The sequence below is a fragment of the Colletotrichum fructicola genome, assembly GCF_000319635.2.
Source record: "Colletotrichum fructicola Nara gc5 chromosome Unknown KSG_Nara_v1_contig03, whole genome shotgun sequence".
NCBI classification, from domain to species: Eukaryota; Fungi; Ascomycota; class Sordariomycetes; order Glomerellales; family Glomerellaceae; genus Colletotrichum; species Colletotrichum fructicola.
Window position 1 is genome coordinate 2,448,047 of NW_027094053.1, and position 27,375 is coordinate 2,475,421.

The window sequence follows — 27,375 nt, forward strand, 5'->3', positions numbered from 1 at the left end:
CTCGGCGAGGGACTACCGAGGGCCACCGAATTACAGAGGGAGGCGTATGCGAAAGCCCTGTATCCGCTTGGCGATGCTCGGCGGCGCGCACACAGGGCGAGGGGTGTGGGAATCTAACTCTTAACACAAGGGAACCACCAGCCCAGGCGGCTTGTACGGCTTATCTATTGCGGATCACGTCGTTTGGGCGCGCGCTGACGAGCGCTGAAGAAAAGTCACGATGCGGAAATTTGACTCATCTGCGACAAGTCTCGCCTTTTTTTTTTTTTTTTTTTTTTTTTTTTTCCTTTTTCTCGCGCTTAACGCGCAGTGGAGATACTGGCGAGAATAACCGAGACACACGACGGAGAATCAATGACGAGAGTCGTCTCGAAGACTACGCCCAGACTATATGTCGTCTGAGAAGTTGAGGGTGTCGTGAAAGTGCTGATGACCACAAGGACGTGGGTTGATGTTGCGGTGAAGCAAGCGCCAAATTGGCTGATCGACGATACTATGTATGCGTGAAGGGTCTTATTGCCTTGGGTGTGTCTGTTGATGGATACGCCTGCGGGCTGTCTTTGGAAAAATCATGGCATACGTTTGTGTGCACTTGGTGGGCGGGATCCGGTACCGCTCCAACACTCTTATCTCGACGGAGGAGGGGCTAAATGTAATTTGACAGAGCGGCGGCCCCCATACCACCGGCGGGCCCCCGGACGTGGCGTTGAGCTGCGAAGAGTGTACTATGCAGAACGTGGACTCGGGATAGTGTTCCATGGCGTCGAAAAAGACGGACTAGAATCTTGGGCCTCAAATGAGCTGTTCGAGCGACTGCCTGGCTCGGTCCTCGGAATGACAGAGGTGGAGAGCAGCAGCAGACAAGGAGACAGATACACGCGCAAAGTTGGCTTGAACTTGGGCTGCAACATGACAGCTCAAGGTGGTGGACGTTGATACCGTTTAGTTGGAGAAGGTACATATCTTTGGCGGCCGTGTTGGCTGTGGAGGAGGAGAGCAAACCCCCACCCCGCGGGGTTGCTGTCCCGACCTCATCTCATCGTGAGCTGAGCACTTCGGATCGCGGCGCCGTATCAGCTTGCGCGACGGGTGCTGTGTGCTGTGATACGGCCGGCATAAAGATAGCCCTCTGCTCGCCTGGGAGCCAACCGCATGCTCCGTCGAGGATGTACAAGGGGGCCCGCGGCTGGGCAGAGGCAATGGAGGACAGCATAGAATCAAGCTTACTGGGCTCGTTCGATATGCGCTTCGCCTTGCCCAGCCATCCACGCGTGTACGATCCAGGAGTGTCATGGCCATGGCATGGCCTGCTGGTGAGAGGGCGGGCGGCAACTGGCATGGACGATCCCAGAGAGACGAACAGAAGCTGTCGTATGCTTGCTTGCCTGGTGTTTGCCCTCAGCTGATGCTCATGAGATGGGAGCATGATTGATTGGGTTCCCCACGGAGAATGATCAATGTCTCCCCCAGGTTTCCTTTTGTCAATAAATGCAGGCTCCCGCGGGTCAAGGTTCTGCCCCTCATTCCCACGGGGTAAATCTGGACGATGACAATAATGAGGAGAGGTCCAGACTAGATTGTGCCATATGAGCAAAACCAAGCAGACGGCGGCATTGCGTGACGAGGGGTCCAACTTTTTTTTTTTGGTGCTCTTCCCCCAAATGGTGTCTGGCACTGTCTGATTCTGGTTCTTTTCTTTTCGATAGCTAACCGTCTTGCGTCCTTCTCACTTTCAAGCTCCCCGAATAGCTTCCCCCATGGCTCGGCGCACCAATCAGAGCGGCGGACGGTGGCACAAGTTCGGGGTTGTTGCGACTAAGCCACCACCTCCGTCGCCTCACCGCCCCGCGCCCGCCCGCACAATCGCGCAGAGTCAGGCTTCAGGGTCCCGGTCGCGATAGTTTGTACCGTCAGGGCCAGGCTGGCGGGGTGCTAATCTCGGCGAGCCTGGGGAAAGGAAAGCGGGATGGGGATGAGAGATGTGGAGGCGAGGGAAAAAAAAAGGCCTCGTTCCTATCAGAATAAAGTGCCCACGTTGCACAAGGCCTTGTCTACACTACGTATCCTTTACTTGGAGCTTCACGCATGAGGGAGGCACGTGTCGGTAGTAGACCGAGATGTGGCTCGAGAGGGAAATTTGAGTATGGGGACTATGGTGAGAGAGGCATCGTCAAGCGGGAATAGCGGCGGCGATACGATACGGATACGTTGTTTGTGGATAAGCAATACTGCGAATGAGGCCGAGGATGGACCACCGACAGGCTAAGGCGAGGCAGGCAATCCCACCCCATCAGTCCATCAGATTAGTAGCCTAACTAAAGGCTTTTTTTCTCTCTTCATCATCTTCTCCATCCATCGCCTTCCAGGTTCTCATTAAGCCGGCACGGGGACAGAAACATTTGAAGAGGATAAGGATCCCCCTAGCTCCCTACACTAGACGTTGAGCACGGAGATGTGTGTGGGATGGGCGGAATAAGGGAATTGTGGTATGGAAGGCAGTTACTGTGTGTGTGTACGGCGTAGTGCAAGGTGTAATGTAATAGTGGACGTCTGGAGAAGACTCGGGGACTGGAGACTGGAGACTGGAGGATACACACAGGCCTCTTTCTGTCTCTCTGGTGGATGCATACTGCTGGTTCGGACGGCGGTATTCTGGAGTCTGGACCAGCACATCATGTAATGCCTCCATCGCCTTTTGTCTCGCCGGGGCGGGTTTGCGCCGTTAATTCGGTGAGACTGCCAAACCCCCTTCCGCCCCAAGGCGAGTGACTCGGACATTGGCAGAGCAAGATACGATACGATATGATGCGATTGGTGACGCGCTGCGGTGCTGCTCTGGCTTGGGTATGGATGCATTCTGTATGGGTTCGAGTACGGAGGAGACACACTCTGACAAAGAAGGGATCCCGTTGCATAAGAGTTACAGGCAGCACAGGCAAGGAAAACGGACGATTAGCACATCTCGACGGTAGAGGAAGGGGGAAAAAAAAAGCAGGGCGGTATCTACGGTACGGCATTGAGGTGCTTTCGCTGGTGGTGCGCTGGTGCGCCTCAGGTACCTTTCCTTGCCTGAGGTGCCTTACGTGGTGCATCGGCCCGGTACGTACCTGGGATAGCGGCTGCCCTGGCTGGGCTCTGCTGTCCAAGTCAGGAAAGAAAAAAAAAAAGCTACGTACATGGGTGGTGTTGTCCCTCCGGGAGAGTAGCAGAGCACGTCCTCTTGGCTTTCTGGGAGTGGGGAGCACAGGGTGGGGTCCCCAGTGGAGGTAAACTCCAGAGTGTCGACGGGATTCACACGCCCCCCCCGTTTCTCCGAGGCACACCCCACCCCTCCTTTTCCCCTTCACCCGCTCCAGCAAGACTCTGCGGTGCTGCACTGTCTCTTGTGTGTCCAGAGTCAGTCAGTCAGTCAGTCAGTCAGTCAGTCAGTTGCAGCAGCCAGGTCAGTGTCTACCTAAGGTATCTGTCAGTCAGTTTCTCCGTAGTGATCTCTCACAGGCTGGTGCTGCCGCCCCTCCTAAAACAATAATCCCTACCAGCTGCTGTGACTTGTCTGCCGCTGCTCCAAACGGAGAGGATGCCGTCCACCATGCTCACTGGTCGCGGGATGTCTGTCTCTGGTCTGCCCAGCGGCCCCCAGTCTCAGCCCTGGTCTTGTCTCTGGCGGCTGGAGTGTCTGTCAGCTATCTGTCTGGTCTGATTGCCTGCCCGGCCTGTGATGGCTGTTTGGCTGTGCCTGCTGGTGCTGACGGCGACGACGAAGAAAAAGATATGGATGGCATGGAAAGCAAGGCAAGGCGAGGTGCTCCGTATGGCGGGTTTGACGCTGGAAATGGGCCATGGGGGAGCATCCATGGGGGTCCCGCATTCGCACCCGCACCGTCACAGTCTCTCCCAAGTACCCTCCACGCCCCATGTACCTTTCGCGAGTATTCCCGTCCCACGACGACGACGCCCTTAGGTAACCAGCCTGGGGGGAGCGTCAGAGGTGCCCCAGAAGGCCCCAGAAACACCACAACCGGGAAGGGGAGGAAGAAAAAAAAAAAAAAAAAAAAAAAAGGACGAAGCTGGGGGCAGGGCGAGCATGGCACGGAAAGCACAAGCCAACACTCAGCACTTTCACTTCCCTTCAGCACAAGCACTCGACACCAGCACCAGCACCAGCACCAGCACCAGCACCAGCACCAGCACCCAGCACCCAGCACCCAGCATTCGTACCTGCCTCCTGCCTTCCTTGCCTACCTTAGGTAGGTACCTAACGTCCCGGCTACCCAGCACCCCAGCACCCAGTCGTCCAGAGAAGGAGAAACCGTCCACCCCCCTTCCCTGGCCCTTCCTTTTCCCCTTCCCTTCTCTTCCCTGCCCTCTTCCCATCCCCATCTGCCCCCCCCCCCTACCACTTGCCGCTGCTTGTCTACCGCAGTACCTGCCGCAAGTACCTTACCATTCTTCCCCTTCCACACCGTCCACACATCCACACCCTCCCACCCCCGTCCTCTTTTTTTTCTTCCTTATCCCACCTCTTGTCAATCCTGTCTGTACCTACGCTCTTTCTCACATTCTCTTCCATTTAAAACTACCGCCCCGTCCTTTCCCTCTCCCTCTGCCTCTGTTTCTTCTTTTGGAAAAAATTGTTACACCTCCTGTCAACCGTCACCGACGACAAACTGCCCCCAGGACAACCCCATACTGTCCCCAAACGCCAAAGCTCCCAACGTCAACCATAAGGTACATACACCACACCACACCCTCCGCACCCAACTCCGACTCGCCCCGACTATTATATATCGCCCACCTCACCCACCACACGCACTCGACCTTCTGCGCAACCCACTCTCCACACAACCACTCAACATCCACCAACCCGGAAACGATTCCTTGTAACGTCGACTTGGTTCTGCATAGCCAAAGTCGATTACCGGAAGGAAGAACAGAAAGAAAAAGGGTCGAATAGTTCCCAAGCCCAGCACTGCATATCTGGGCCAATGGGCGATCACATGCAACCGACACAACCGTCTCCTTTCAACTTTTCAAATTTACTCAATCCCGATAAGAACGACAACATGATTTCGGGCGACGCCATGGAAACAACTCGTCTCGGTCAGCTCAACGAGCTGAAGCCAAAGGGTCCTCTCCCCGGCCAGACCGCAGAGAACCCCAACGAGCTGCCTCGTCCCTACAAGTGCCCCTTGTGCGACAAGGCCTTCCACCGCCTCGAGCACCAGACGAGACACATCCGCACTCACACTGGCGAGAAGCCTCATGCTTGCCAGTACCCTGGCTGCAGCAAGAAATTCTCCCGCTCTGACGAACTCACTCGTCACTCAAGGATACACAGCAACCCCAACTCGAGGAGAGGCAAGAACCAGTACAACTCGGGTCCTCAGTCACACATGCCTCAGGATGGAATGATGGCTCCTCCCCCGGCTCCCAAGACGATCAGATCTGCGCCCACCTCGAGCCTCTCTTCGCCCAATGTCTCTCCTCCTCATTCCTACTCTACTCAGTATGTCCTGCCCACCCACCTGGGCAGCCCCTTCAACCGCCAACCTCAGGGCAACAACAACATGGACATCTCCATCCTGGCCAAGGCCGCCAACCAGGTCGAGCGCGAGACTCTCACCGCGCCTCCTTTCCACGGCCCTGCCGCCAGACACCATCCCTACTACTCCCACAGCCTCCACAACTCGCGAGGCCACCTGCCTTCCCTATCTGCTTACCACATGTCGAGATCTCACTCCAACGATGAGCACAACGACGACCACTACTCTGGCTCTCGTCACGCAAAGCGATCTCGTCCCAACTCTCCCAACTCCACGGCTCCTTCCTCTCCCACCTTCTCTCACGACTCTTTGTCTCCCACTCCGGACCACACTCCCATCGCTACTCCTGCTCACTCTCCGAGGCTTCGACCCATGGGCTACGAGCTGCCTTCTCTGCGCAACCTCTCCCTCCAGCACGCCGCTCCCCCGGCTCTGGCTCCCCTCGAGCCTCACTTGGAGGCTCCCTACCTGCCTCCTGCCCCTGCGCCTACGAGCGCCGGCACCCCTCGTCCCACCGGCGCTTCTCTGGCGGACATCATCAGCCGGCCCGACGCTGTGAGGAAACTACCTGTTCCCAAGATCGGAGTTCACCAACTCCTCGACGGCAACGATGGATTCCAGAGCGGCAGGAGTTCCACCACCGGCAGCGTTGCTGGTGGAGATCTCATGGACCGGATGTAACGGAAACGGCTTTCAGCAAAGTGGCATGACTTGACGACCTGGGATATAGAAGGGATAGAACTACGGCGTTTTGGGAATTTTCGAACTGGAAAGGTGGCCAACCTCGACTTCTCTACTTAATCACGAAATCAACTACCTCACATTCTCCAACCAAAGAAGCGACGGTCTCGCCTTTCACGGCGGCGGCTGCATTTCAAACTCATAGAACTCCTCTGCTCGACGGATTTGCAACCAGAGATTGGATTCACGACTCCTCTCCCCCCAACCATCACAACGAAAAGCAAAGTTTATTATGTGCCTACACTGTCTTTTATTTTTCTTCTGGCTCTTTTGGATTGAGAAGGGGTAGGATCCTCTTGTATGTGTGTGTATATGAGTGGCGGCGAACCCGCCCACTCAAATGTGTCACGGTCTGTTTGTATGTGAGGGCGCGCGATGGGATTTTTACAAAGAGATATCAACCTATAGACGGCGGGGAACCGGTGTACATGGCTCAAGAAAAGAGCTTCCACGGACGGGCGGGCCAGCGCGTCAGCGCTGTTGGGTGTTTTTTCCTCAGAAGAGAGTCGCCGCCCGTATAGAGGCGTGCCTGACCAAGTACGTTATTTCTTATCAACCGAAACTGTTAGAGAAGTTTCCTCGAAACTCGAGAGAAATCAAGAGAACCCGATGATCCACTTCACTGGCATTTCCATGACACCCTCCATCTCGACTTGGCTGTGAACGTGACCTATGCTTTATCAATCTCCATCTCCCTCGTGGCCATAGTGTGTGAGTGAGTTGAGGTGCACAAGTCGGGGTGTGACAGACCCCAACCCACCCACCCCACCCCACTCACTCACCCTCTCTCCCACACGGTGGTAGTCACAACTCGACCGATGATCGGACCTTGCTTGGCTGGCTGAGGCAGCGGCGGCGGCAGCCCGTTTGTTTGGGGGGAGCCAGGCACCTCTAGAGGAAGAAAAGAAAAAAAGATGGAGGGAGGACGGGCGCGGTTTTCTAACCCCCACACACCTGAAGCCGCACGTAATCTGCGCAGTTTGCATCCGGGCCTTTTTTTTTTTTTTTTTTTTTTTTTTTTTTCTTTGGTTCCCCCATTCTTCCTGTGAGCCCCCGTTTGAGGAGGAGGTCGGAGTGCCGTCGGAGTGCCGTCGTTGGGAAACGGTGTTAGCCCGCGGCTCGGTTCACGGCGCGGCGGCGGGAGAGAGGTAGGCAAGGTAGCACGCCTTTTCGCATTATTGTGTAATTGTTTTCCTCTAGCCGGACCACCCGCGCGCTCTCGCTCGCTCCATCTTTTGAAACCTTTTTTTCCTGGATTTCTACCGAGTTATTCTACCGAAATATCCACGACCTTTCAATGTACGCACGCAACACAAGAGAAGGCCTACTGGAAGGCGGCGCACACAAGGCAACCTGTGCTATCAGATTACAAGAATGCGCAAATGAAATTTTTTTCTTCAAACGATCATCAGCAGTGACATATTACTCGTCAGATGGCGGCGCAGGCGCGCATGAGGCAGGCAGAAACGCAAAGGCAGGCAGGCATGGTGACAACGCAGCAGGGCACAGCAGTGGTTCTGCTGCTACGCCCCCTGGCTCCATTCAGAGGGAGAGAGAGAGAGAGAGTCAGCTCCAGCTCTCCCATCTCGTCATGATTTCCTTGGAGTTTGCGCGCACATCTTGGCCAGGCCCCCTTTTTTGGTCCCTATCTCTGCACTTGGTCGCTCTTGGCCCTATCTTTTTTTGGGCTGGGGGATAGACACTGGGGGGGCATGGGGTGGCTGTATATGGGATGGATATCTTTGGGGTAAATTAGACATACGGGAGGCAGATACTGCAGAAATCTTTCTTCCAGCACCCCTTGCACAGGAAACGATGCGTTATCGTCTGCCTCATATTGCGTGCCGTCATGTCCTCTCCGCCGCCGCCGCCGCCGCCCCTCCTGCGATAAAGACAATCGTTTTGCCTGCCGCTGCCGCTGCCGGTGGGTTGGGTTGCGCGGTTGTACGGGAACATTAGTCAAGCAGCTTGACCGTTTACCCCGGAAATTCTAAACCACCACCCACCCCTCCCCCTCCCCGTCCGTTCCTCTCCCGCCCCTCAGAGCTACGTAAACGGGCCACTCGATCGTGCCATCTGCGACCTCCAGAAACCTGGCAGAACACAGCTTGGTTTTTTTTCGCCAATGACATGATTAGGGAATAGGTGTGGGTGGTGATGTACAAAGGCCTCGAGTCAGTCAACTCTTGTCTTGTTGTCTTTTTCCCCGGCCTGCGAGAGAATAAAGGTCTGGAACGACGGCATTACGTATTTCTCTGGGGGATGATATCACAATCTGCCCCACTGTCCCTGGCATGAGCAGCGGTTTCTGACACCTGTTGCGACCTTTTTTTGTTTTTCCCCTACGCGTGGGGAAGAGACGAGAGAGGGATCACTGAAAAAAATTGTTGACAAACCCCATAGGATCTTCGTAAGGGACCACCGGCCCAGCCCAGCCTTAGGACTCCTTGTTTAGGGGTTCCCCTGAGCTTTTGCCTTGGTTCTTTGCCATCGGATCTTTACGGCTACACCAGCTGGGGCCAAGAAAAGCATGCTACCGGAGCCAGCGGATGGCTACGTATGCTGTCTTCCACAGCCCGGGGCCAAGGAGGTGATGACGGTTGGATTCCCCAGTTTTGGGACATGTAAGTCGTTCATGATGACTCAAAGTGGCCGCTGTCACCGAAAAAGCTTTTCCCCGTACTTTTGTTGGCGGGGAAATCTCCTGGGGATCGGGCTGCTCCTTTGGCTTACCTGGAGAGGATGGTGGGCTTGCTCGGTATTTGTGTGGCTTGCTGTTGTTGGGTTGGTTCAGGAACGCGACGCCAAGGTCTCTTTCTTCTCGACGACTCACTCTCACTATTACTCTCACGTAGCGGTACCTACCCTTTGGGCGTGATAGTGAGGCCAGCCAGCCACCTGGTGGCCCCATCATGACTATTCGTGCGTTGTCTCTGTCGTCTCTCATCCCTCGCGCCCGACTTCTCCGGATTTTTCGGCTCCAAGGTTTTGGGCTGAGTCGTTGAATGCCAGCAGCCTTTTGTTGGATTCACAAGTGAATCAGGGCACATGTCGCGCATACCCCGTCTCCCTCTCTCTTGCCCTGGCGGCGGCGGCGACGGCGCGCGCGAACCACGTCGCATGCTTGGCTTGGGCAGGACCGCTGGTGAGGCTGCATTTACGAAGGCTCGTCACATGTGAGAGTGGCAGTAGTGGCTTGCTCATCGGGTGCGGACATGCCAGCCCACCAGCTTTTGCGAGGAAGGGGAACTGTTTTACCACAGCTGATACCATATAGGAAGATCTACAAGCCTGGTTTCGGACGCGGTGCAACGCTGGCGTCCGCTCGCCGTAAAGCATCCTCTTGTTTGGCGCCTGCCCAAGAGTTTACACCGAGCAACATGCGAGCCAGAGACGTGCTGATGACGGCGGCAATAGCGGGAGCATCTCTTCCGTCCGTTGCTAGCATCTGCGCGAAGAGTCGCTAGTATCCAGGCAATGGCTTCGGCATCTAGTTGCGTCTCCGAAATGGCTGCCTCAGCTCAGCAAAGACAGGCGCAGCCATCGCTTGGATGTTTCTCTCAACGAACTGAGCACTACCGCGTGTAGAGGTTGCTTGCTTACGTGCTTGTAGGAGCTCCTTCACCGCCAGACGCGACGTGTCGAGTTGGGTGCACACTTGACGCGCGAGAGGGTGTGGTAGTTGCAGATGTTCAACCCCAAGATGGATGGGTGACGGTACGTACACTGTTGAAAAAAAACGGGAGTGATGCTTCTACAATTCCATCGCGAAAGCCACCGAGTGAGGGGGTGGGGCATGAGTACCCAGGGAGTCTGGGGAGCGCGGCATGGCGTCGCTGGCGTCGGTGGCATAGTTGGAATGCGTTCCGATTTGAAGAGGGTTGAGATGAGTTGCTATTCGAGACAGGAGAAGGCGGGCGAGGCCGCATTAGAGGCTTGGGCATTGTTTTTTTCGACATGTACGCTGAGGCGGCCAATGCCCCCGGGGAACCGCGGAAGACATGCGGATGCGGGAGAGACGAGACGAGACATGACGCGGATATCTCGTTGCTAAGACGGCTCAGGCGATAGGTCATAACCAGAGTCCTGGGAAATGCCTGGGCTGGCCGGCGGCTTGTGATGTCCGCAGCCTAGGTAGCAAACAGTTTGCTTTTTGGGTATGCGCCGTCTCGTTCGATAACTCAGAGAGTCCGAATGGCCACAGACATGGCAACTGATGGTTGCGTTGCCTTTTGCACATGCGAGTGGACGCTGATTCTTGTTCGATTAGCCCGTCGAAACGAGATCCCAGGTTGAGACACATTTGCGGGCGCTTAAACACGAGGAAAGTCACCCCTTTCACTAGACCATTCCGCCTGATCCAAAACCAGGGAAACGGGGAGATGGTGCAATGGCGCTAAAATGCGCTTCAGCAGAGCGCATGTGCCAGGGTCAGAAACCCCAAGACCAGCTGAGTCGTCACTCATGGCCTGCTTCTCCCTTTGGCGTTTTTTTTTTTTTTTTTTTTTTTGTGCCGCGATTCGAGGGAGCCGACGCCTGATTTCGCATTGACGGGAAGAAGCGTGGGGGTTTGGCTGCTTGTCCCTCAGGGTGAGTAAAGAACGTTGAGGCGCCTAAGCGAAGAGTACACTGATCGGATGTGGTACGTCGGTCCTGTTCTCGCGCTTGTTACTGATGTCCCGGTCGTCAAAGCAAACCGTCCCGCTCGCTCCCGATGGTGGAATCTTTTGCGGTACGCAGAGTGCACGCATGAAGCCATGGCGCCATCCGCCATCGGTTCCGGAGTCGAGATCCAGGGGCAGGTGGGAAAGCCGTCGCCGAGGGGCATCTGATGCCGATGGGCTCTGCCTTATCGTAACGCCGAAGGACATGTGGCTGGCTCCCGGTCGCCGTCCTCGGCCTAGCCAAATCCTGCACACCCTCTTCAGGCAATCAATGGACAAGTTGGAGGTGTCGACGTTGTGTGAGCCCCCACGGCCTGCCCCACGAAATTTACCCCAGCATCCCAAGTGCGTTTTGACGTCGTTTTATGGGGTTGTGGGGGAAGGCAGCCTTCATGCAACCTTGTTAGAACACCCGGAGCCTTGAGCCAGAACGGGCGATAAGATCAGCAACCAACTGCTCGATCCCTGTGATGACGCAGTATTCACCATTCAAGCATTTTGGTGCGCACACATCGACAGGTCGCAGCGTAGTCTCCAGGAAGACTTGTCGAGAGAGAGAGAAGCTGTCCCCATTGTCCAGGTAACCCCCCGGATAACTGGCCTTTCGGAGCATATCGGAGCATCACTGGAAAGGCGACGGCCTGCACGTCGGCGTTAGTGACAATGTCCCAATGGGTGTCAGCAAGCAAGGGCCCCGCATGACGACAGCAAGCTGTATGTAAAATTAGACCATCCCTGAATTGAGGCGAAGCTGGATCCTGGCCGTTCTTTCCGGCCATTCGACACCTATCCTCTGCCTGAGAACGAATATGTCGGTGTGCCGTGTAATCCGCGGGTATCAGAGACTCGCTGGTTGTGATCCTCGTACCGCGTAGCGCCTTGGGGCATTGGGGGTGGAATGTTGTTGTCCGCGACGCTAGGAATCTGGAGTCCAGGAAGGGAGTTCACATCCTCGGGCCCGTTATCCGTCCCGAGCCAAACCCGCTCGGGATGTGTAGCGGCTTTTCCGTCGTCGGGATTCAGACTCTGGCTTGCTTCCCCGACGCCTGTGTGCATCTCGATGTCGGCTGAAGGCCCTTTAGACGTTGCGCCTCGTCAGCCTGCCGATAAAAGGGGCACGCCGATAGTGCGACGGATCAGCGTGATGGACTCTCTCTGCGTCGTCAACCAGGGCGCCATTTGCCCCAAGGCTTCAAGCGTCTCTGGCTGCGTGATGCAGACTGCAGATATCATTGCGCAATAGTCTTGACGCATCTATGCTGCACGGCGGGCAGATCCCATGCGTTGGTGAATCATCGGTCCTATCAATTCCCCTAAACGACAGGGTTGCAAGTTGTCCATTTGTGGGGGACAGGTAGGCTTGTCGTGCATCCACCGCCAGTTTGATATTCATTGCGTGTTGAAATTGGCGTCCGGGGAAGCGAAGCTCCGGCTGCATCAAGGCTTGAAACGAGGAAGCAATAGCGCCTCTCTTTCGTATGCACTGTCGATTGTGTCACCAGGCATTCGTCTGCGCATCCCCGTTTGTCAAGGAGGCTGCAGGCAGAAGGCCGATACGATGGTAGAATTGTGGTCGACTCGAGTTGGCTTTCGGACATGCAGTGGAGTATCATCGTCCGGGACGGGGTCCGGCCCCTGAGCGAGGGTTTGCAAATAGACAGCGGATTTGTGTTCCGGTATTTCCAACCAGTGAGTTGGCACAGGCCGGCCTTCTCTCCGCGTCAACCTCTGGTCCCTGAAGCCATGTTCTTGAAGGAGCCAAGCAAGAGCCTGATTGGTCGCTCAAGGAGCTGATAATCTGGCAACCCCGCGTTCCAAGTCGTTGCGTGAGTCTCTGCCCAGACAGCGCGACGAGTTAGGCTCGAGCTGAATGAGATGTTCCAAATTGTTGGTTATCTTGGCTACCTTACGTTAGCATAAGGGCAGTGCCGGGTAAATGTGTTTCAGCGACCGGAGAAGCGGGACGACATCGAGGTGCGACGGCTGGAATGGGCGTCCGTTTGGGGCGTGCCGCGTTGGGCGACGAGTGAAGTTCTCTCGCAGCATGCCGAGCTCCGTAAAGATGGGTATTCGTTAGCAGTATCCGTACGTGAGGTAGGTACAATAGATAGCGACAGAGTTCGAGAGCATGAGTGCGGCTTTGAGGCAGACAGCCCCAACGGCAGGTGACGCCCGCCAGAGATAGGCTAAGCACCTACCGTTTCTCCCCAGAGTGGAAGGAAGCACGCTGGAAAGAGCAAACGGAGGACAAATTCCGTCAATCAGCATTGCCGAAAGGCGCCAGGTCAGTGGTTTCCTTGGGGGGCCGGGGGGCCAGACTGGGGAAGCAAGGAAGGGGGTGCACCTTATCCGTACCTGGTTGGAGTCTGGGACAGGAAGAACAGGAAGGACAGCAGGATCTGAGTTGTTTTGTGGCGGCTTCACAATGTTCCCTGGTAGGTCCTCCGTAGGTGCAGCGTGTTGACCTTACTTTACCTTATCTGTGGGGAAACATCGAAAGATGTGCCCCAGACAGGGGATCCTCCGGGAAGTACCTTCCACGTCTCGGTGCCCTGGCCCGAGCACCGGCTCCGGAGTGGACGTGGGCGTGGGCGTGGACCCCTTCCTTCTCCTTCCACGCTCCTCCTCGTCGTGGCCGTGGACCGTGGACCGTGGTCGGCTTGACTCTGGTTGAGTGAGTATCCGTAGTGTCTCTGACAGTCATGATTGATCTCCCGAGGCCAGGCCCGCCAGACAGCCCAGCCCTGCAAGTCCCTGACTTGAGCTGGCAGGGCATTCTCGGCGCAATATGCCCTGCCCTGGGGCACTCCATCTCCAAACAGACTGGACATGGACCCTCCCAAGGCCCCCGAGCCCCAAGCTCCCCAACCCCAGAAATCAGGGCGTGATAGCTGGACAGGGGTCTGGGAAATGGCGACATGGTATGTATGGTCTCGGTGCTTCCTCTTTCCCAATCTGAACTGGATTCTCACAGCCCTCTCAGCCGTTCTTGTCTCTAGCAATTTGCTTTTCTCCGCTTGGGATTCAGCGCACAAAAGATCCGCCATGCGCATGAAGGGAGCGATGAATGGGAACGACGCCCTGCAACTGCAGCCGCCATCACCGAGTGGCGTGTTTGTTCACACCTTGCTCACCTACGGATACCTTACCTACCTTAGGTGAACACCTGGACCACAGCCCGTCGTCGCTCATCCTCCGATAGCACGATAATCATTGAATGGCCATTGCCTGTGCCTGGTTATCCTTGCCTTGCCGCCTCAATCAGAGCCCTCGTTTCTTCCCCATGGCACCCATCTTCCCCCGGACCCCAAATGGTGGCGGAAAACTCGACATTCTAGTATATGCGCGCAAAGGAGCCTCCGCCGCCAACCATGTCGCAACCTCGCCAGTTCCAAGAAGCGAGTTATTTATTAGCAATATGGCCCCAGATCACCCCATTGTGTCTTCATTTCCTCCCTCTGTTGCCGCCGAGCGTCCCGGCTTCCCCGTATAGGCAACCAGAAGGGAAATCCGGCTCGCTCTCCACGCTCGCTGTCGTCTCCTTTACGCTATTCCTTCTCACTCCCGCATCTATCCGCCGCCCATCGTCCAATTGGGCCCTCTCCCAACCCCAGCCCCAGCCGTGTTCCCCCAGACACATCCTCGCAACGGTGTGGCTTTAGTACCCGCTCCCTCACCATCCTCGCCACGCCGCAGTCGTCCTGGACCTGCATCGATACGAGCCAAGCTTCCATGGGCACATCGCCTCGATGCGAGGACCAACCAATCCAACATTCGACCGCCGCTTCTTCCCGGCCTTCCTTAATTTGCTTGGCGTCAGGTCCGTTTGATTGCTCCAATCCCCCAAGAATAACCAATCTGAAGCAACCCTGCGAGTGACAGTGTTCCAGTTGAGCACTTGCACTTCCCGAATTGAATTCCGACATGCCGTGTAGTTTGTTTCCCCGGGAAGTCAAGATGCCCGGTATGCCTAGCTGCAATGCTGAGGATATAGCATGACACCACCTTCCATAGGGGTTCATCCGATTAATCTCCCTCGCTCCCGGCCATGTGTGCACACCACAACTGCCTCACCGGCTCCTTCGCAACACCATCTCGGCTTTCACTGGCAACTCGGTGAACACCTTTTCCCGCCTCGGTCGCCCGGTCTATTGAAGGCCCCCACAATCTAAGATCTTCCGGTATCTCCATTCCGGAACCCGTAGCGAGTTGCCCCTTGTGCGGGGTGCATTTCGTTCTGCGAACATGCGGCGCAGGTTTCAGGGAATTGCGGCCCGGGGAAGAACGCTGATCTCCATGTCGGGTAGCATCGAAGGCAGCGAACGCAACTCACTATCTTGCCGGATCTCTTCACCGACCCGGCGTGGGTTGACACACTTGCTGACGAGCCTCGGAATCGGATAGCGTTTTGCTCTGAATCTGTCCCAGCAATTTGGGTTCCTCCCGAGTGTGCGTTGCATCCCAATTTGAAGCAATATATGAGAGGAGTTCGTCCAAAATAAGTAATCCGGATCTGCGGTACGATTTGAACGATGGGCAAGGGTTTTCCGTAGGCCATATCGAGAAATCCCTCCAATCTCTGAGAGCGCGCCCAGTTGATTCTTGCGTGAACTCGCTACTTTGACCCGTTCTAGCATCGGAATGTCCTCCGTCAAAAGAAGGCGAGGAGACTCGTTTCTAATGTTCTCCTTGAGAAAGTCATTCGGCTCCTTTATCCGATACACCAAGAGCTTTCAGCAGCCTCTAGGTCAACTTCATGACTTGTTGATGTCACTGAGCTGCGCTTCAAATCTGGGGCTTATGTCCTCGAGGATGGCAAGCGTGTAAGCGACGCAGCAGGCTTTGAAAATAAAGTTACCCAGGGATGCCTTTCAGTCCGGAGAGATGTGGAATACGGAGGCCAGGTCTACAGAGCTCTCTAAGTGCTCTTTCCAACATAATAGTTCCGTCTACGTAGGTACGATTAATGATGTGAAGTGAACGGTGTGTTGGCTGATGCATCTAAGATTCTCCTTGCAACAGTATGCTTTTTTTTCCTTTTCATAAAAAAAACCAATTACGCCCAAACTTGTAACGCCATGTGCTTGTCTGGTCATGGAGCATCATTATGAATCCGATCCAGCCTAAAAATATCACAAAACTGATGTCGGGTCACTGATGATGATGTGGAGTGAAAGGCTGTCCCATTGCACACAGCAGACTCTGAGAGACGATGAATAAGCCCGACAACCCTTATAATGACATATACCGAACGGCGTCGCATGGTCAGCAACGGCGTCATTTACGCAAGCCACGGGTGTCGTTCAAGACCCCCCGGTAGTAGTTGCCGTTCTTGACGGAAATGGCAAGAAGGAGCAAAGCCGTGAGGCCTTCAGCAGTTGGGTTGCGCCAACCGGCAGGAGAGGTCTCGAGAGTCTTTCTTGGAGAGACGCGATCTTTCCCATACTGTGGTCCCTTGATACCGGATGGTCTAGTTACCTAGTTACACCCGTCACTTTATTGCAAGTGACTCTTCGTTGATTGCGAACGGAAGGTAGCTGCTGCCTCACATAATTCGCAGGTGGTGCCGCGGAAGTTACTTGCTTTGAGGAAAGAATGCTGGACACCTTCTGCTATAAAAGTGATCTTGCCGACACATGTGCTCTTGCTTTTCAAAACCACGAATCGTTCTCGCCTCCGTTGAGGCATCGTGCCCGGACGTACCTGCCAGACATGTGTTTACGTCGTCCCTCTTCGTCGTCCTCGACCATCGTCTCTCTCGTCGTCTTCTCCCTTCATCATCGACAATACTTCAAAGACTTGCCTCATTCGCTGATACTTTTTGGTCTATACGGGTAAGTCTACACATTGCCGAGAGCTGTCAAGCCACTAACAGCTTTTATCACAGACAACGACTCTCCCTACAAACACACACATCACTCGTTTACAGCGTGCTGTCCCGATAGCAACCATGAGAGAGCTTCCCCCTCTGCAACTTGACGGCATCGAGTCCGAGCGAGAGGAGGAGATGGAGATTCAGGCCGAGAACGACGCTGAGAAGTCGGCCGCCAAGGAAGAAGAGGATAAGGGAGCTTTCGACACGCTCACGGGCTTCTTCCAGCCTCAGACTAACGCTCCGCCCAAGAAGCCTAAGCATCGCCGCATCAGGTACCGCTTTCTCACTCCATCAGAGTGGGCCATCTTCGCTCATGGCATCGGTGGCGTCAAAGACACTGAAGGCCACGTCGCCCTCCATCCCACCTGCTGGTACTACCCGCCCAAGGGCATTCCCAGCGGTCTGTACCGAGACGTTATCTGGCACCGTACCAAGTACTTCTACTTCTATCACGGCATGAGCACCATCCGCTGGTTCGGATACATCTTGCAAATCATCTTGGGCGCTGTCCTCACCGCCATCGGCTCCATGTCCTTCAAAAATGGTACACCGATCACCATCATTGCCGCGAGCAACACTATCAATGCTGGCATTCTCGCCCTTCTGCACAACAGTGGCCTGCCCGACCGCTACCGCTCCGACCAGGCGGAGTTTAGCGAAGTTGAGGACCACATCAAGAAGGTTCTCGACACTGGTGTTGTCCCCGAAGACATGACAGTTGATCAGGCCCTCGTCCAGTGTTTCGATCTCTACTGGGAGGCCAAACAAACAATTCAAGCCAATATTCCAGCGGTGTATACCCCGAGCTCAGTTCTTCAAAGCGGTCAACGGGCTCCTGAGAAGGGCCAGAAAGAGGGTCAGCCTGGCACACCGGGACAGGCACCAGGCAATACCGGCCGCGGCTCAGTGATTGCCTCCAGGGTTTCTGCATCAGCCTCGGCAGCCAATGCTGGAGCCGGAGACAAGGTTAAGGAGAAGTAGAAAAGAAATCGCAGTTACATTTGAGAGGGAGCATTCTGTTAGAAACTTGCATTATCGATGAGCTTCAGTTATGCACGGGAAGGAACGGGGGATGTCAATGAGTGTTCGTGCTTTTTTGGAGGCAACAAAAAGTGGCCATATATCTTAGTGAGAGGATAACCAACGTCTGGGTTGGAATTCGTAATAGTGGCAGAGGAGTCACGATAATGAGAGAACTTACGGTATGGCTGGAGTTGAGTTGAAGTTAGTTGCTGTTGGCAAGATTCCTCGGTGCAGTTTGTCACCGAATGACTCACCGCCTTCGGCAGAATACATGGACCCACTGAAATTTCTCTCGCAGACCTGTAGTACCTTTGACTTCAGTGACAGATCAAAGCAAAGCCGACCCAAAAATTGTGAACGCTCAATCGCATTACATGTCTGCATGTTGATTCCGTACGTACGAGGAGGTATTCGCCAAGGCACACGCGCTGCGAGCCGGCTACTACGACAACCGCTCCCATTGAGGACATCCGTTCTATTGCGTCGCACGGATTGCTCTGTCGCATCTCATACTCGTCTCATTTTGAGGGGCAGCTTTCCTTCAGCCAGACGGTGCAGCACCCAAGCCGGCGAGGACCCGAAAATTGAAAAGATGGGCGCGGAAGACCCCGTCATCACTTACGATGGCAAGGAGTTCAAGGGCGTGAAGGAGGGCAAAGCCACCATCTTGGTCCCTGCTGAGGCCGCGGGAAAGCAAGGGAAGCAGCAGGTTTTCTACAACCCGATCCAGCAATTCAACCGCGACCTTTCAGTTTTGGCCATCAGAGCTTATGGCGAGGAAGTGGTCGAGCGTCGCGCGGCACAGCCGGCTTCCAAGCGCAAGGAGAAGAAGAGGCGGCGCGCCGCAGGAGACGACGGCGGCGACAGGCCGGCCAAGGTTCAGGTAACGGACGACGGCAAGCCGGCGGAGACGACGAACGGCGAAGCGCAGAGTGCGCAAACAGAAAGCGGCGCTGCTAACGATGCTAAGGCCGAGACGGAGGAGATCGCACCCCCGGGCGCGACCGAGCCTCAGGACGCCGAAGACAAGTCCGCTCCCGAGAAGAAGGCCCCCAAGTTCACCATCCTCGATGCCCTGTCGGCCTCTGGACTACGTGCGCTGCGCTACTCGCATGAATTACCGTTCGTGACGTCCGTCACGGCCAACGACTTGACAAAGTCCGCTGTCGAGTCGATCAAGCTGAATGCGAAGCACAACGGGCTGGACGACAAGATCCAGGCGAACCACGACGATGCCATCGCCCACATGTACAGGCGCATCGCGGACGACCTCTCCAAGCGCGACCGCTTCGGCAACCCCAGCAAGGAGAACAAGTACGATGTCATCGATCTCGACCCTTACGGAACTGCTGCCCCGTTCATCGACGCTGCCGTGCAGGCAGTCAGGGACGACGGCGGTCTGCTCTGCGTAACCTGCACCGATGCCAGCCACTGGGCCGGCCACTGCTACGCCGAGAAGAGCTTCTCGTTGTACGGTGGTGTCCCCATCAAGGGTCTTCACTCTCACGAAGTTGGTCTGCGCATCATCATTCACGCGTTGACGACCGCGGCGGCCAAGTACGGTCTGACCATCGAGCCCCAGCTGTCGCTGTCCATCGACTTTTACTGCCGCATTTTTGTCAAGGTCCGCAAGTCCAAGGACGCGGTCAACTACCAGGGAGGCAAGACGATGATTGTGTACAACTGCCCTGGCTGCTCGGCATGGGAGACGCAGCCTATGGTGCGGACTCGCCCGTACCCCAAGAAGAAGGATGGATACTTTTACAAGCATGGCCTGTCTCAAGGTCCTCCGACGGACTCACACTGCCAGCACTGCGGCTCGGCACAGCATATTGCCGGACCGATGTACGGCGGCCCATTGCACAATGCGGAATTCATTGAGCGCATTCTCGATCTCATTCCCACGGTCGACAAGAGTGTTTATCAGACGACCACGAGAATAGAGGGCATGCTCCAGACGGCCCTCGAGGAGTACATCCCTGGCCCGGAGCCCGCGGAAGCGGTTGATCCCAAGGACAAGGAGCTTGCGAGGATTGACCACTACCCCTTCTTTGTCATGCCCAGCAAGCTGGCTGGCACGCTCAACACACAGCAGCCTCCTGATGATGTCTTCAGGGGCGCACTGAGGCACCTCGGTTACCGTGTCACGCGCAGCCATTGCCGGCCTGGCAGCGTCAAGACGGACGCGCCATGGGAGGCTATCTGGTTCATCATGCGGGAGTGGGTTCGCCAGAAGGCCCCCGTCCGCACCGACAAGATCAACTCGCAGATGCCGGCATACACGCTGCTGGGCCTGAACAAGGCCGAGAAGAACGGCGATGCCAAGTCGACCGACGAAATCAAGGAGACTGAAGAAGCCACCACGGCTGAGGCTAAGAAGGCTGAGGTGACTGAGGAAGGAGACAAGACGGACGTCGAGATGCAGGACAGCACGGAGGAAACGGCGAAGGCGGCGGAGAAGGGCGAGGAGAAGGCGGCCTCGCAGGAGGAGCTGCGGAGGACGCTCGTGTTTGACGAGAAGCTCGCGCAGCTGGGTAAGCGCACACAGGGAAAGAAGTTGGTCAGATACCAGATGAACCCGAGAGAGAACTGGGGCCCGATGACGCGAGCCAAGGGGCAGTGAGTGTGATGGACGAAAGCGAAAAGAAGAAGCTAGGGTTGTTTAAGTCGATACTTTTGGAGGCAGAACAGAATACCAGAGTTGAAGCAGAATTTGAATTGCGAGGTAAACCTCTCCCCCGCTTGCCCTGCCCTGACCCTGCGTCATTTCCGTCACTGCTGGAGCCTTCGAAGTTGACAAGACTGGAGACGCTGACCCTAAGCTCGATAGCCATGTCGAGATGCCATTCTCGTTCGGCGCCCCTCAACCAAGCAAGCTCCGGCGCCAACGGACAAGGTCAACAGATTTCCTTTCTCAGAACTTGACGAGACTCTTCGGTTCGCAGCTGTCCCCCACCAGGCTGCGTGAGGGTGGGCTTTTGGCATCGGCTTCGCCCCTCCCCTCGCCCCTCGCGACCCGCATGGGTAAGCTGCGCAACCAAAAATGGCGCGCGCCGTATAGTCCGCAGTCCAGCGCCAATATACCCCAATTCAGATTGAAGAGGTGGGATGGCCGAGTGGTCTAAGGCGACAGATTTAAGCTCTGTTACTCGAGAGAGTGCGCGGGTTCGAACCCCGCTCCCATCATTTTGGCACATTTATACTTTTGTTTCGATGGTCAATTTTGTTGATTTTTTGTTTTGGCTGCTGTCCGCCATGTTTTCTGGAGTTGCACGCGATTGTGTGCTGTTTTGTGAAGGTGCGTTGTGGACGGCCGGTTTTTTGTTCTGGCGGGCCATGTCTGGTGCTGAGGCGGCCTGTTGTGACTCGCTGCGGGCGTCGGGTGCCGTGACTGCGATTGGTTCGGCGACGCTGGCCGCTGACGGGCACAGATTCCAGCGGCTTAGGGACCCAAGATAACGGGCAAGATTGCGAGATCTACCCCGCCTGGGCAGCCGCTGCAGCGGGCGACTCACTACAACACCAGGGTCGGGTCTGCCAGAAATAACGCAATCAGCGGGCGGATGACACACTTGACAGGCACATGCCGCGCAACCGGACCTTTGGGCTGCATGCCTGCTTACAATTCCCACTCTCGCTGCGGCTTCCTGTTCGTTCGCTCGGAATTGGACATCGGAGGTACCTTACCTTACCACCAGGGCTTCCAGCGCAGCCGGCTTATTTTTCGACCCTCACACCGAGACATTGCTCCGGGTCCCAGGGATACCAGAGATACCGGCACCTGCCTGAACGGGCTGACGGTCTTTGTACTGTCTCGAGTGGCTGCCTGGGAGCTACCTAGGTCCCGATCTCTACTCTCAACGTGCCGGCGATAACTTGCCATCCACAACTGCAATCAACTAAATTGGAGACAGGAATCTTGTTGGACAGCAGAGGCCAGAAAGAGTCATCCACTGCCTCCCCATAGCACGATGGATGTTGCAGAGCCTCTGGGTTTCGAGCCCCGCGACCACGGGCTGGTACCCCGCCGAGCCCTCGATGCCACCTTCGTCGATGGCAAGCTGAGCTTCACATCCCAGCGCGGCAGTGAATCCGTACGCCCGGAGGAGATTGTCTTCATCATCGCGGCGAATCCTCACCTCAGCTCGGGTCCCATCATCTGCGCACTGAGAGAGGACGCTGAAGCCAAGGAATTTCCGTATCAGCTGGATATCTTCTTTGTCGCCGGCGACCTGCCCCCAGAGCTCACTGACGGCCTCCTACTCTCGCAATTCCCCGACCACCTCAATCCTCAACCAAGCCGCCACGATGTTCACTTCATCGTTTCTACAAAGTCCGGCCTGGGCCATGCTCCGAAATTCTGGGACAATGTGGTCCAGCCTCTGGTCATTCTCGCGGATCAAAAAGCACCAGGCGGCATGTCGTCGCAAAGCAATGGCTTGTCTGACAGGTTCAACGTTCTTATTACCAAAGACGCCGACAGCGTTCGCAACTTTGCAAAAGACAACTGGGCTTCAAGGACGCAAAATCAGCCGGGTTCTTCTACTACCAAGACCGAATTGATTGTTCTGATGAGTGGCGATGGTGGCGTTGTCGACTTGCTCAACGGATGCGAAGAAACGGAGACGCCGACTGCTCTTCCGACCATCGCCGTGCTGCCCCTCGGCACCGGAAACTCCAACTTCCACTCATCCCACAAGCCTCTATACACCGAGAACGGGCCGTCGCACATGGTGCTCGGCCTCCGCACGCTCTTCTTCGGCACGGCCGCCCCGCTCCCCAGCTTCCGTGCCTCTTTCTCCCCCGGCGCCCGGTTGGTGACATACACTCCGGAACCTGACGCCGAGAAGCCTGAGGATGTCAGCCTCCGCAATGATGGTGTTGACCACCTTTTTGGAGCCCTCGTAGCCAGCTACGGCTTTCACGCCCAGCTGGTCTGGGAGAGCGACACGCCTGAGTATCGCAAGCATGGAGACAAGCGCTTCGGCATGGTAGCGCAGGAGCTGCTCAAGGAGAGCCATGCGTACACCGCCAAGGTCGAGGTTCGAAGCCCGGACGGCGCTGCGCTGAAGGTGCTGCCGAGGGAAAAGTACAGCTATGCGCTGGCGGCGATGGTGTCAAACCTGGAGAAGACGTTTACGATCTCGCCCGGCAGCGGGCCGTTGCAAGGCCGGTTGAAGCTGGTTCACTTTGGCGCCGTGGGAGCGGAGAAGACGATGGAGATCATGATGGCTGCTTATAAGCAGGGCTCGCACGTGGGCATGAAATGGAAGGATGGGGAGCAGGAAGACTACGTCGGCTACGAGGATGCGGAGGAGATCAGGGTGACGATCGGGGAAAGCGATCCTCGCTGGCGCAAGGTCTGCATTGACGGGACCATCGTCGAAATACCAGAGGACGGTTGGATGGCGGTCACCAAGGTGAAGCATCCGCTGTTCAGCATTCTCGCCGATCGATCCATATTGTGAGGCGGATATTGTGGGCAACAGAAATACAGGCGGAGAAGAGACGGGCTAGAAACATGCAATAATGATTGAACGCACCTATCACGGATGATGAAAACAACTATCAATCCCAGAGAACCAAATATACCGACGATTACATTCAAAGTTGAGTCGGATCGGTGGAGAGATGGCTCCGTCCAAGTTCACAGCGGCGTACTCGGCGCCCGAACGGGACGGATAGTCGGAAGAGCGAGCGGCTAGGACGGGACGCCGCAGCAGGATGCGAAAGCTTCTGCCTGTTGATGCATGTTTCAGTCAACAGCCCAACCTTTTCCCGCACTTCGGGCGAACTTGCCAGTGAATCTTACTTGTTGGACTTTTCTGAGGTACGGAATGCCCGAATTACCCCGAATGTGAATGAGACCATTCCATGCTAGTGCGCCACAAAGCCCAGCCCAGTGACAGACACGAAGAACATGTGTACGCAGCGACACGAAGTCGGGACCGAGAGGTGTGGCTTTCAACCAAGGTTCCTGTCATCAAAGGAGACTCGGGCCCGATTTCAATGCCTCAGATGCCAGAGTCAAGTTCAGTGATGTCTTGTATAAATACTCTTCTAATCCACGACACCAAACGCTGGTTTCATTTCAACGTCTTCAATCTTGCCGACATTGCCTCTCTTTTCTCATAACAGCCGGTTCACAACTGAAGAAATGACCCAGCTTTACGATGTCATTGTTGCCGGCGCGGGCCCAGTTGGCCTTCTCTTGGCATGCGAAGTAGCCCTAGCAGGCGCATCCGTCCTCATCCTCGAACGGGACGCCAAGCCCGAGTCCGAATGGAAAAGCAACCCCGTCGGCTTCCGGGGTCTCCACCTCCCCTCCATTGAGCTGCTCTACCGCCGCGACCTCCTCGGCAAGCTCTACGACCTCACCAACCGGCCCCACACACCCCCGAAAGGGCCCGGGATGCAGTTCGGCGGCCATTTCGCAGGCATCCCTCTGAACCTAAACCAGCTCGACCTGAATCGCTGGAAGTACCGCCTCCCGGGCCCATCGCTGATGCCAGGCCCCATTACGATCGACCGCATTGAGGCTGTCCTCACCGAGCGGGCGGAGAGCCTGGGCGTCACGATCCTCAGGGGTCATGGTTTCAACAGGATCGTCGAGGAGACGCAGAGCGGGATCACGGTGGAGGCGGGAGAAGAAGGGCAGAACTTCCGCGGGCGGTGGCTCGTCGGATGCGACGGCGGCCGGAGCGCGATCCGCAAGGCGGCAGGGTTCGAGTTCCCCGGGACGGAAGCGACTTTTACCGGGTACGTCGTCCACTGCGACCTGGATCATCCCGACAGGCTGGTGCCGGGGTTCGTGCCCACGCGGCACGGCATGTACATCTTCAGGAAGCCCGACATGGTGTACCTGATGGACTTTGACGGCGGCGCGGGGCAGAAGGCGGAGCACTCGCTGGAGCGGCTGCAGGACATCCTGAACCGCGTCACGGGCAAGCCTGACGACGTGCGGATGACCAAGATCCATCTCGCGACGCCGTTCACGGACCGGAGCAAGCAGGTGACGACGTACCGCAGGGGGAGGGTGCTCCTCGCCGGGGATGCGGCGCACATACACCCCCCTCTCGGGGGCCAGGGCATGAACTGCGGGCTGGGCGACGCTATGAACCTGGGATGGAAGCTGGCTGCCTCGGTCCGACAAGAGCAGCAAAGCCCTGACGGCAAGGCCAACTTTGAGTTGATTGATACGTATGAGAAGGAGAGATATCCGATTGGAGAGTTCGTCCTCGAGTGGAATCGGTCGCAGGTTGCGGCGCTGCAGCCGAACGAGACCGGGTACGCCGTCCAGAAGCTCGTCCGCGACCTGATCGCCACCGACGACGGCGCCAATCATTTCATCGACCGGGTCTGGGGCCTTTCGCAGCGGTATGATGTCGGCAGCGACGTGCATCCGGCCGCAGGGCGAAGCGCCCCGGACTTTACATTCAAGGACGGCACGAGATTGGGGCCCAAGATGGTGCAGGGCCGGGGAATGCTCATCGACTTTGAAGACGACGGCACGCTGAAGGATTTGGTCACAGAGAAGTACGAGAAGAGGCTCGACTACATCGGAGCAGACGTGGAAGATAGGCGCGGAATCCGTGCTTTATTGATTCGGCCAGACGGATTCACTGCTTGGGCAGTGGAAGAAGGTGCGGAAGTTAATATTGATGAATTGAATGTTGCGCTAGAGAAGTGGTTTAAAATCTAGAAAGAGCAAGAAGTGCTGGTGGTGGTGGTATCGGTCATGAACATTTTGTACTTTTAGAAGTTGGACAGTCTCCTCACAATCGGCCTCGAGGAGAGAGGCACGACCTCGCGCTTGTAGATTCCCCTCTTCAGCTCGGAACGGGCAGACCCGCAGCTAGCAAAGAAAGAGTCTCCCAGAGTCTGGCAGTCCCCGTCGGTGAACCTCGCCGGCAGTTTGGTGCAGAGCTCGTTGTCCTCGCTGAGGATGCCGCCGCGCTGGCTGCAGAGCTGGCGGCCGCCGGTCCTGATGACAGACGTGCTGAGGGTTGCTTTGCACTGGCATTGGATGGTGCCTTGTTGTGCGAGGCCGAGGCCGAAGCTATGAACTTTCGTTAGATACATGCTCACATTACTGTGGCGAAAGGCTTATACTTACCAGAGAGCGAGCATGATGTAGGAGATGATGAACTTCATTTTGAATACGGATTTCGGGTGTGATGTTTGAAGCTTTGCTTGGGTATCTTTGATTTGAACAAGTCGGAGAGGTGGATGGATGGAGCTGTAGAGAGAGTGTAAAGCTGCTGGTGAAGGGCAGATGGTGTTGGTCAGAGAAGAGCCGCAGATCTTTATACAAGCAATGCCGAGCCGGCCGCACGTTCATGATCAACCGGCTCAATTTGACAGCCCTGTCATCCCATCGTGTGGTCTAAAGTGGATTTGACTCACGTCCGCCTTCCTCTCACTGGTCCTCCTGGTATCCAAGCATCCCGAATAAAGCACTGCAGTGGCGTTGTTGACGGCCGAAAAAGGGCTGAGAACGTTGCAAAGGAGGGGGAGAGAGCATCCCTGGTCGTCTCATGTCTGCTCAGCCCGCGTAAGCTCAATGGCAACGGCGACCAGCGACGGCATCAATTTTGGGAGGGGAGTCCAAAGTCGCTGGGCCGGCCTTGCTTGCCTCGAAGGGCTCCCTCGCGATAACCAGCAACACGGAGCCGCCGGCCGTACCAGTCGACGCAAGGCAGGGAGTTCCTGTGTGTCGCCCACATCCCGACGGTCAACCTCAGACGAACAATGCCAGATTTTGATCTCGTGTGGCTCGTGCAGCTTCATGGGAATGACGTTCGGGCTGACGTGGACTTGGCAGATGGGTGTTGTCTGTTGGCTAGGGCGACGTCTCAGGTTTCCGAGAAAGAGACAGACAGAAAAATAAAAGAGGGCAGACGGCCGCGGTCGTTGGGCTGGGGGGGTTTCAGGATTTAGGGGTAAAGGGGGCGGTAACTTTGAAACTTGAGATGGCGTGCGGGACTCCACAAAAGAATAAAATAACTCGCTCATGCAACCAACTCTCTTTTTGGCGTGTTCTTTAAAGATGGCAGATGCGGCGGTGCCATGGCGGTGTGGGATCTGGAGAAGAGCCGAGTGGTTCGTGGAGGATGACGACTGAGTTGCGAATTGAGTGTAAGAGCAATGGAGTGCCAAGACAAGCTTGTTTGTCGGTTGGCCTCGTTTAATTATAGAAGTCTTAATATCGAACCCTCCGAGCCTCTTGAGTCTATGTGCGGACTTCTGTGTTTTCTCTAGAGCTTAACGACTTGAGGGGTGAGTTCTAGGCCTGTTGTCGGGTTAAAACGATCCAGAGGCAAGACTTGGCCGTGAAGGTCCCATCTTGCTCTGCACCAACGGCACGATCAGCGTGAACTTCCTTGAAGCAATTGATACTTGCCAATAAATTTTCTGTCCTTATCAAAAAAGTGTCTTCCCACGCGCGGGCGTGCTGGGCTTTGCGAACTTGCACGTCGAATGGCTATTTATCTTGAGCCATGAATGATACGAGCCCAAAGCCTTTCCA

General features: G+C 56.0%; 6 protein-coding genes across 6 annotated transcripts; 5 read left to right on the plus strand and 1 right to left on the minus strand.

Annotated features, from left to right (window-relative positions):
* Nucleotides 1-5,063: 5,063 nt before the first annotated feature.
* Nucleotides 5,064-6,224, plus strand: CREA (DNA-binding protein creA; the record flags this gene model as incomplete). The annotated part of the gene is made up of 1 exon (XM_032035011.1): nt 5,064-6,224. The coding sequence occupies one exon, from the start codon at nt 5,064-5,066 to the stop codon at nt 6,222-6,224; it is 1,161 nt and encodes a 386-aa protein (XP_031886009.1).
* A 10,674-nt stretch (nt 6,225-16,898) lies between these two features.
* CGGC5_v005447 (uncharacterized protein) lies at nt 16,899-17,804 on the plus strand (the record flags this gene model as incomplete). The annotated part of the gene is made up of 1 exon (XM_032035012.2): nt 17,280-17,804. The coding sequence occupies one exon, from the start codon at nt 17,280-17,282 to the stop codon at nt 17,802-17,804; it is 525 nt and encodes a 174-aa protein (XP_031886008.2).
* Nucleotides 17,805-18,438: 634 nt separating this feature from the next.
* On the plus strand, nt 18,439-20,469 carry CGGC5_v005448 (tRNA (guanine(26)-N(2))-dimethyltransferase; the record flags this gene model as incomplete). The annotated part of the gene is made up of 2 exons (XM_066151454.1): nt 18,439-18,729; nt 18,817-20,469. The coding sequence occupies 2 exons, from the start codon at nt 18,439-18,441 to the stop codon at nt 20,467-20,469; spliced, it is 1,944 nt and encodes a 647-aa protein (XP_066009175.1).
* Nucleotides 20,470-21,817: 1,348 nt separating this feature from the next.
* Nucleotides 21,818-23,314, plus strand: CGGC5_v005449 (uncharacterized protein; the record flags this gene model as incomplete). The annotated part of the gene is made up of 1 exon (XM_032035014.1): nt 21,818-23,314. The coding sequence occupies one exon, from the start codon at nt 21,818-21,820 to the stop codon at nt 23,312-23,314; it is 1,497 nt and encodes a 498-aa protein (XP_031886010.1).
* Nucleotides 23,315-24,003: 689 nt separating this feature from the next.
* Nucleotides 24,004-25,548, plus strand: CGGC5_v005450 (Monoogygenase; the record flags this gene model as incomplete). The annotated part of the gene is made up of 1 exon (XM_032035015.1): nt 24,004-25,548. The coding sequence occupies one exon, from the start codon at nt 24,004-24,006 to the stop codon at nt 25,546-25,548; it is 1,545 nt and encodes a 514-aa protein (XP_031886005.1).
* A 53-nt stretch (nt 25,549-25,601) lies between these two features.
* CGGC5_v005451 (uncharacterized protein) lies at nt 25,602-26,000 on the minus strand (the record flags this gene model as incomplete). The annotated part of the gene is made up of 2 exons (XM_032035016.1): nt 25,602-25,905; nt 25,963-26,000. 2 exons carry the CDS (start codon nt 25,998-26,000, stop codon nt 25,602-25,604), a joined length of 342 nt encoding a protein of 113 aa, XP_031886004.1.
* Nucleotides 26,001-27,375: the final 1,375 nt, after the last annotated feature.